Source organism: Struthio camelus, chromosome 2 (genome assembly GCF_040807025.1).
Source record: "Struthio camelus isolate bStrCam1 chromosome 2, bStrCam1.hap1, whole genome shotgun sequence".
NCBI lineage: Eukaryota > Metazoa > Chordata > Aves > Struthioniformes > Struthionidae > Struthio > Struthio camelus.
Window position 1 is genome coordinate 238,224 of NC_090943.1, and position 9,778 is coordinate 248,001.

General features: G+C 63.9%; 1 protein-coding gene across 1 annotated transcript; it reads left to right on the top strand.

Moving 5' to 3' along the window:
• Positions 1–234: 234 nt before the first annotated feature.
• Positions 235–7,307, top strand: GBX1 (gastrulation brain homeobox 1). The gene is given in 4 exon segments (XM_068933798.1): positions 235–388; positions 391–471; positions 474–1,016; positions 6,768–7,307. Coding segments are annotated over 4 exon segments (1,299 nt in total). The 3' UTR covers positions 7,289–7,307.
• The last annotated feature ends 2,471 nt before the right edge of the window (positions 7,308–9,778 follow it).

The following is a 9,778-nucleotide window of genomic DNA, read 5'->3' on the forward strand; positions in this document are numbered from 1 at the left end:
CGGCCCGGCGCAGCCCTGTCCTGTCCTGTCCCGTCCCGTCCCGTCCCGTCCAGGCCCCACAAAAGCGCCCTTGTGCTGGCCCCGTAATTGCTAATCATCAATCACCATTAATAACAGCTGATGAGGCGGGAGGGGGAGGCGCCTTCCCAGGGGCCGGCCGCGCCGCCGGGAGCGCGGAGCCCTGCCCCGCCGGAGCGGGCGCTGAAGGAGGAACTCGACCGTGATGTGCGGAAGATGGATGAGAGCAGAGGGCGACACCCCCGCCCGCCTCCCCTCCTCTCCCCTCCCAGCCCGGCCCGGCCCGGCCCGGCCCGGCCCCCCCGCGGCGGGGCGGGCGGGCGGGCGGCTCCGAGCGCGTCTCCACTCCGCCGCGCCGAGCCAGCGAGCGGGCGGGCGGCAGCTCTCGCCGGGCGCCGGAGCCCACGGCAGGCGGCGGCGGGCCGGGGCCGGGGCCGGGGCCGCGGCGGCGGCGGCGGCCGCGGCGGCGCGGCGAGTTGGCGGCGGCCCGAGCTCGCCGGAAAGTTGGTGCCGGTTAAGCCGGCGGCGCCCACTCGCCATGCAGAGACCCAGCGGCCAGGGGACCGCCTTCTCCATCGACTCGCTCATCGGGACGCCGCCGCCGCGCTCCGGGCACCTGCTCTACACCGGCTACCCCATGTTCATGCCGTACCGGCCGCTGGTGCTGCCGCAGGCGCTGTCCCACGCGCCCCTGCAGTCGGGGCTGCCGCCGCTGGCGCCGCTGGCCTCCTTCGCCGGCCGCCTCACCAACACCTTCTGCGCCAGCCTGGGCCAGGCCGTGCCCTCCATGGTGGCCCTCACCACGGCGCTGCCCAGCTTCTCCGAGCCCCCCGACGGCTTCTACCCGCCGCAGGAGCTGCCCCCGCCGCGCGCCAACCCCGACGCCGGCTGCCGGCGGGGCACCGAGGGTCTGGAGGCGGAGGACCTGCCCCCGGGGCGCGACAAGGGGCCGCCCGAGCCTCCGCTGCACTTCCCGGACCCCTTTCCCGGCCTGGCAGGTAAGGACGGCGCGGGGCCAGCCCCGGCCGGCGGGGCGCAACTCCCCGCAGCGAGCGCCGGCCCGTCTCGGTCGGGGGCCCCGCAGCCCCGAGGGCTCCCGCGGCGGGTAGCGCCGTCCGCTCGGCCCCGTCCGGGCTCGGCCGGCGGGGGCTGCGGGCAGGCGGCGCCGCGGGCCGCGCAGCTCCCCGGGCAGGAGGCGGGAGCCGGTGCGGTGGGGCCGGGGACGCGGCGGGGCCGGGGACGCGGCGGGCAGGGCAGGGCAGGGCGGCGGGGCCGCGCCGGCGGCCGGGGGGACCCGCCGCGGCTGCACTCCTGGGCTGTCCCGTCGGGCCGAGCCGGGCCGGGGGGACCGGGCCGGTTCCCCTCGGTTCCGGACCGTCTCTGCCGCTCAGCAGCGCCCGCAACTTTCGCCGGCGCGGGACAAACTCCGCCCGCCGCGTCCGGCCCGGGAGAGCCGCGAAGCCGCCGGTCGCGGCCGCTCGTCCCGGCGGGGGCCGGGCCCGGGGCGGCGGCGGTGCCCGGAGCCCGGAGCCGGGGCCCGGCCCGGCGGCACGGAGCTCTCCGAGGTCCTGGCACCCGGGCCGGGACGAGCGAGCGCCGAGGGAGCGGCCGCCGCGGGTCCGCGGGACCCCGCGCAGCCTCGACCCCGGCCGCGGCGGGTCCCGGTCCCGGTCCCGGTCGGTGCGCGCTGTCCCCGGCAGGATGCCGCTTCGCGGCGGCCAGCGGGGCAGGGAGCCCGGGGCGCCGGCGGGACCAGCCGGGCCCTCGCTCGCCCGTAGCCGGGTCCGGCTCCCGCTCCGGCTCCGGGCCCGCTCCCCTGCCGGCGGCGTCGCGCTGCGGCCGCGGTGAGCGGGGCTCCGAGCCCGGGCGGGGGGCGGGGGGCGCGGGGCAGCTCCCGTGTCCCTGCGCGGCCCCGCCCCCCCCCCCCCCCCCCGGCTCGGTCCGCCCGGGGCAGTGAGAGCCGCGGGGACCCGGCCGCTGTTCCCGGCCCGACGGCGCGGGCAGGCGGCGGCTCCGCTCCAGGGTCTGCGCTCGGTGCCGGTCGGGGGCTGCTCCCGCCGCCGGGGCGGAGCCGTCGCCTTTGTGAGCCGCGGCCGCTCCCCGAGTGTGCGGGCATCAGCCCCGGTGACCTGTTGCTCTTTATTTCTCAGCCCGCTCCAGCCGCTGAGACAGCGGGCTTGGGGCTCTTTTCTGCGGGGAGACCGGTACGAACCGACCGCTCTGACACAGCCTGTCCGGAGCGCTGCCTCCTGTAGTCACCCCGAGACCCACCTTTCTCACGGGCTTCCTGGCACGGGTCTGTGCTGAGAAGTCCCTGCTGCTTCTTGTAGAGCTTGGTTGTTTGTTCTCCGATTTCCCTTTAGCCTTTCCACACACTTCCTCCACCAGCCAGCCTGGCTCTTTTCCCTGTACTGCCTGGTCTTTCCTCAGCAGGCTGTTGCCTCTGCTCAAATGCCCCTTGAACCTAGTCTCTTAGCAGGACAACTGGGGCTTTTGCCTCTCCACTACTTTTGTGGGTTACCAAGGCTTCAGCGCTCCTGTGGTGCTCCCAGGCCTCTGTGCTGAGTCAAAAGCTTCAGGCAGACTCAGTTCTGCTATGACAGTCTCCTCAGGGACAGAACTGCCCTGGCCCAAACTTGCTGGCCCCACGGTTGGTTCACACCGCTTCTCCCTAGCTGACAGGGCAATGGACTGTGCTGTGCTTGATCTCCCTCCATGGCTGGGAGCTAAGCCCAACATGTTCTCACCTCCTGTGGGACTTGGATGAACTGTTCTGGGAAGCGGTCATTTCTGATGTTGAGAAATATCATCTCTAGAGCTTGCCCTGTCGTGACTGGTTCATATGATGGAAAAAATTTGTTCTGCTACCACTGCTCACTCTCTATTGCCTATTAGCTGTCTCTGAGCACTGTGCTCGCTCTGGAGCCTGCGGTGCATTAATGATGCTTGCACTCCAGCACAGGCATGTGCCCATATGAACCTGACTGCATGGGCTGCTCTGCCCCAGTCCAAGAGGATTTGTCAGGCCAAATGAGCCCACCTTCTGCTTTACCTAACACTTCCCCTGACTGTACCTGCCAAGGCTCTTGGAGATGGACATTAGGGTTTGTTTTACCCAGCATCCTCATTTTCGCCTGATGTGGTTTCTGTGGGCTTGCTCCACAATCAAGGAAGTTGGAGAAAGAGGATTCATGCCAAAAGGAGACATCTAAAACTATCTATAATGCTGTTTGACCTAGTGTCCCATCTGTGACACTGACTCAAAGCAGATGTCCAGGGAAGAGTACAAGCCTATGCAAAGCTTCCTAAAATGACAACACTTTCCCAGCATCCAGCAACCTGCACCTCAGGGGCTTTTTGAGCTAGACATTATTTCTGTATATATAGTAACCTTTGGTGGATTCCTGTTCTGTGACGTTATCCGCTCTCTGGAGTCCACCAGAAAGGAGAGAGAAACTCAGTACCAGCCACATCCTGGGGCAAGGTGTTCCACAGATCTCTTATCTGTAGAAGAATCACGTGGAGAAGAATGGCCACTAAAATGTTTCAAACCTGCTTCTAGCTGTTGACACACTTCTTGAGAGAGGAAAGACATGCAGGGAAACTAGCGGTAAGATGCAGAAAAGCCTGGAGGCTGGTTTGTTTCTACAACTACAACAGTGTGTGATATCTGGGATAAAGGCACCTCCCTTCTCCTGAGACCTGAGTTTGTTCCTGAGCTGCAGAGGTGCCCACTGAGCCCCAGACAGCGGCCCCCAGACCCTTTCTTGCATTGACATATTAACTCCACATTCAGTCAAGCGGAGGGCACAGAAGTACTATGTTGCTCCCCGTGAACATGTTAAAGAACGTGTGTGTTTATCAGCGCTGGGCTGTGCTGGATTATTCTTGATCTGGGTTCTGCTGATCCTACTCTACCTTGACTTGAATAACTTTGTCACCTATTGCACTCACCCATCTCTGCTCACCATGTTACCATTTCTGTAATGAGATCACCAAACGCTAGGCCTCTGTGAAGAGCAAAGAGATGGGTCAATCCTAGTCTTTACCCATTGCCTTCTGGAATTTCAAAATACTTTACTTCATGACAAATACTCCATTTCCTGTCAAAGATCTTTGAAAGCTTTGATAAACCCTTCCACCAAACAGGTGGGTTCCCCTGCTGCCATTACTTCCTTGACGAAGAAATACTAGGAGACTAACAGACTAAGGTACCAATTTTCCTTGTAAAAAAGCTCTGTTTTAGACTCTGTCATCAGCTTCCTTCCAAACCCTCTCCTTTTTGTAAGCTACAAATTGGATGCAAGTTAACCTGCCAGAGACTATTTAAAATTTGGGGTCTGGTTAAGACAAGCGTATCCAGAGACAGCGTCTGTTTCATGAGGTGACGTGTTACCTCATGAAGGTAGCTCAGCCTCCTTCCAGTCTCCTGAGGGCATGGACTAGGCCTACAAGAGCAAACTGCCGGGTCAGTGCTGTTTGACTGTGTGGCTGCTGGGATGCCCTTTGCTGTCGCTAGGGAAGTGCAGACTCAGGGCATCCCATGAGCAATCTTGGTGAAGACACTGATGTCTTCATAAGAGCTCTTCTATCCTGTCAAGGCCTTATGCTCCCTGGACAGAGGTGGTACACAGAAATGAAAGTTCTCCTGCTCTTGGACAGAGTTAGTGCTTGCATGAGACCACAGGCAGCCAAAGTGTTCCCTGGTGCCTGTTGCTACTTCCTCAGCCTGACACATTCTGTGTCTTTGCTGCACCTCCTGGGTGTACGGGAGATCTCTCCCTCCTCTCAGGCCTCTTTCCAGGGCTCACACAAAGAAAGGTGTACTGCCTATTCTTCTGCAGCAGAATGGTGGAGGTGTTTCTTCCTGCTGCAGGAAACAGGAGGAGCAGGGGCATAATTCCATATCTCGGAAGTCACCTACCCACTCTCCAGAAGCCGCAGACCTGCTGCAGGACCAGCAAGGGATGGAGAGCTCCATGACTTAGATGACCAGACTCTCAAGAACAACTCCTGGGCTTAACCAGTTTCTTGCAGTTGCTGCTTGTGTGTTTTCAGCCCTGCATCCTCAGTCACCTGAGAGCTATCTTGCTTTCCCCTCTGAGCCTGGGTGAGCTGACTGGAGCTGCAGTGGCCCAGGGCACAATTCTCAGTCACTGGACACTGCTTAGAGGTTGGAGAGCTGCTGTTGCTCCTTCTATATGTAGGATTGTACTGAAGCTGGCGGTGTTTCAGGACCAGCTCCTTCCAGCAGTGGTTCCTGTCTGTGGATCAGACCTGGAGAATTTGGTGATGTCTTCTGGCCTCAGCATGATGGAACAGCTATTTCATCAGCTTGTGGGTAGTAGAGGGTCCTCTTCTTCCTTAATCCCTGGCTGTGGCCTAGAGCTTCTTCTTGCTTTTTCTCCTGTGAGACCTCTGTTGGATTCCCTTCTGCCAAGAAAGTGACTGGATTCCAGGCCTCCATCCTCCCAGCTGTTTCCCTCCCAGTTCTTCCGTGGAAGTTTAACCATTTAGAGACCAATTTGGGATACAAGAGGCTGGCAAGTTGAAGATTCATTCCTCTATCCCCTATTGGTAGCCTTGCAGGCAACAGAGCAGCAGTGTCTCCTGTCTGGGTGGCCTGGGCTGAGGTCCTATCTGTTGGGTGATGTTGGCAGCCTCTAGCCTGCCCAGCCAGTTTGCCTGTTTGTGCAGACTGGTGCAGGAAGCTAAGCCTTGAGCATCAGCTGCTTGAGCACATTGCTTCTAGGCTGCACAGCTCTGCTGTAGTGCAGCCTGGGGCTAGGGAGGGAGAGCCGGCTGGCAGCAGGACACCCCATATCTTGTAGAGCCCTGCAAAGAGGGTTTGCTGGACTGGCTATGAGTCAGGCTGCTATTTCCAGGAAAGTCCTTCAGTGCCTCTTGGCTGGATGGGCAGCTGTAGATGGTCTAATGCAGTGGGATGGGTCAGAAGGAAGGCTGAGCTGAGAAGCAAGCTCTCAGGAAGTGGAGGTCTGGATGAGCCCTGGACGGACTGTGTGGTGCTCTACTGGGATAGGGCAGTGATGCTGCTGCGGGTTGGCTGCAGGATGGGGATGGTGGCAGGTGCTGGGGTGGTTCATACCCTGGGGTGTATGTGGATGTGCTGGGTTAGTGGGTGCTGCACTGCAGAGCTGGCCAGGCCGCAGGCAGCGGGAGGCAGACCGTGCTGGGTCTGGGAGAGCAGCCTGCCCTGTGCTGCCAGCGCTTCTTGCAGCCAGTGCCCGTGGTGGTGCTGGGAAGCTGCTTGTCCTGCGGGAGTCAATGTGGCCGGGCAGTGCGGGAGGTCTGGGGCTGCGGGGAGACCCCGAGGGTGGGGATCCAGTGGGGTTCGGCTGCTGCCTTGGCCCAGCCTGACCCGGCCACGCCGGCTCCACGGCACGGGAACCCCACGGGCGGTCGGGGGTGCGGGGGGACTGGGCCAGGGCTCCGCGGCGCGGGGACCCCACGGGCGGTCGGGGGTGCGGGGGGACTGGGCCAGGGCTCCGCGGCGCGGGGACCCCACGGGCGGTCGGGGGTGCGGGGGACGTGGCCGGGGCTCCGCCGGCTCTGCAGCACGGGGACCCCACGGACAGTCGGGGGGGCTGGGCCAGGGCTCTGCGGCGTGGGGACCCCACGGGTGGGTGAGGGAGGCGGCCAGGGCTCCGCCGGCTCCGCGGCGCGGGGAGCCCACCGGCGGGGGGGGCACGGGGGCCGCGCCGGTGGGCGCTGACGCTGGTGCCCCGCAGACGGGAAGGCGTACAGCTCGGACGAGGAGAAGCTGGAAGTGAAGTCGGCGGCGACTCCGTGCAGCGAGCGGGAGGAGGAGAGCTCGGCGGGCGACAGCGAGGACGAGCCCTTCCTGGACGGGGCGGCCGGCGGCGCCCTGGGCGCCAAGGGCAAGGGCAAGGGCGGCCCGGCGGCCGAGCAGGCCCCACCGGGCTCCGGGGCCGGCAAGAGCCGGCGGCGGCGCACGGCCTTCACGAGCGAGCAGCTGCTGGAGCTGGAGAAGGAGTTTCACTGCAAGAAGTACCTGAGCCTGACGGAGCGCTCCCAGATCGCGCACGCCCTGAAGCTCAGCGAGGTGCAGGTGAAGATCTGGTTCCAGAACCGCCGCGCCAAGTGGAAACGCATCAAGGCGGGCAACGTGAGCAACCGGTCGGGCGAGCCCGTCCGCAACCCCAAGATCGTGGTGCCCATCCCGGTGCACGTCAACCGCTTCGCCGTGCGCAGCCAGCACCAGCAGATCGAGCAGGGCGCCCGGCCCTGAGCGCCGTCGGGGCGCACGGACCCAGGGGGCGGGAGGGTCGCCGGCCGGGGGCGGCCAGCGGCAGCGGGAAGGGGCCGGCGCGGCGGAGGGGGCGGCCGGGCCCCCGCGGCGGCCGCTCTCACCCCTCTGTACATGTCCCTTATTTATTCCGTGTAAAGTCTGTACATACGGCAACGTGTCCGTCTGTCCGTGCCACGGGGAGCGCGGGCCGCCGGCAGCCCCGGGCCGGGCCGAGCCGGGCGCCTGGGCCCCGCTGCCCGCCCGTGTATAGCTGTGATTTCAATAAATTATTTTCTATGGAGCGAGGCGAGGTTCCTCCTGGTGCCGCCCGGCCGCGCTGCAGGGTCGGGGCGGCCGCAGCCCAGCAGCGCCCTGCAGCCCCCGGCCCGGCCCGGCCCGCAGCGGCGGCAGGAACCCGGGATCGGCAGCCCCTCGCCGGTGCCGGTGCCGGCGGGCCCAGGCAACCCTGCGGGGAGCAGCGACGGCCCCACGGGCTGCACCGGTGCCAGCCCGGTGCCGGCGCTGAGGGACGGGAGGGGCCGGGGCCGGGAGCCCCCCCGCGGCCGCCGCTGCCGGGAGCCCCGGTAGGGCCGCCCCGAGCCCCCGCCGCCCCGGAGCCTCTGCCGGCATCAGCCTGCACCCCCGGCACCTCCCAGCCCCGGGACAGCCGGTGTCCCCTGTCTTCCGGGCCCCACAAAGGTCTGATCCCCACCGTGGCAGCTGGGCGCTGCTCTCCCTCCGCAAGCCCTACACTTCCCTCTGGCCTTCTGCCAGCTAGAGGGTGAGGAGATGGCGCTGCCCTCGGCCCCTGCCCACCCCAGCACGATGCCTGCCCCTACGCTCCTGTGCCCAGCTCAGTGCTCACTCAGCCCCACATGCCACCAGCGCCTATGAAGCCCGGCCTGAAGCTTGTAATGCCCTCCAGCTCTTTGGGACCACTTTGCCTGCTGGACGAGACCCACCCTGAAGCCTTTCCTCTTCCCTCCCCCTCAAGCAGCCCTCCAACCCATTCCTGCATAGGGAATGGTTGGGGCTGCCTGCAGCTCGGGCTCCTTGTTGTCACTCCACCTTGGGGCACTGCCGGCTGCCAGGGCTCACCACCCCACAGCTGAACGGAGAAGAAGGTAAGCATCTTGCCCTGTCTTGGAAACCTCAGGTGCTTCACTGACGTGACAACACCAGCGCCAGCAGCTGCTTCTCTTGCCATGGTGCTGCTGTGGCTCCTGCAGTAGTGAGTAGGGATGGCCAGGCATGGGCACTGTGTCTCCTGCCCCAAGCTGGGGCAGCTTGCTGGGTCTGGCAGGTGTTAACAGGCTCTCTAATGAGGGGCCATCACATGTTGGTCAGAATAGTTTTTCTCATGAGGCCTATTGCATGATGTGCTGCTTCTGAAGCCAAGGAACATCTCAGATGGCTTTGCCCAACCCCAGAGCATGATGAGGCTCGATTCTTGCACTGGCACAACTGCATGCAGTCGTAGGTCAGCCTGGGTCAGCAGAGCTGAGGACCATGTCATTATTCCACTGCTAATTGGGTGTCCAGCCATGAAAGCCTCTGTTGCTGATTTGGGGAACCTCATCTAGCCCAGCCCATGGGGACAGTAAGCTGATGCATCTGTGCAGCCCTGAGGTTCCCAGACAGGGGAAAGGCTCTCTCCCTGGGTGTGGGACATATTGCTGCTGGGACACCAATTGCTCTTAGATTCCACATGGAGTTTAGGCCAAATAGGGTCCAGTTAGTGTTTGGCATCCTTCCCTGGGAGACACAGCTCCCGAAGAGTGGGAGAAACCCCTAGCAGCCAGAGCTGATTTCACCTTCCTGGGTGCAGGCCCTCTCTGACACCACAGCAAGGGCTTGCCCATCTCACGCTGCTTGGGGGAGGGCTCACCCCCTCCCTGTGGCCCTTCCCTCTTTGGCAAGCTTGTCCTCTTAATCTGGAGCGTGGCCCTGTGCTCAGCCCACACAGCTGAATCCTCGTGCAGAGCCCGTAACCCCAGAGCACTGGCGGGTGGCTCTCCTGCCCCACAGCTGCTGGCCCTGGCTGGCCTGCGTGGACAGCAGGGACAGCTGCAGCTTGGAGAGGAGCAACGCTTGGGGCAAGGCCACACTCCGAGATGCCCAGGTGCTGCCTGTCTCCAGGGACATGTGTGCTGCAGGACCTGAGACAGTTTACAGGATCCTTCCGTGACCAGGTTTCATCAGCGCCTGCTCGGGCAGCAGAGCAGGGCTGTCCTGCAGCCACAGCCAAGCAGAGTCTGTGTCACCCAGCTGGAAAGGAGGGCACATCCCTGGGATCTACCTGGCTTGGTGTCGCTCACCACAGCCCCAAAATGGGCTTAGACTGCTCACGTGCCAACATCTGGCATTTGCACTGGATCAAGGTGGGTAAATGTCCTCTGGCAGCCGGCCTCCCGCTGCGGGGCCCTTGGGGAACTGGCAGGTCCCTCGAATGTGCAGCGTCGGAGCTGCCTGCACCTGAGGACCACAGTG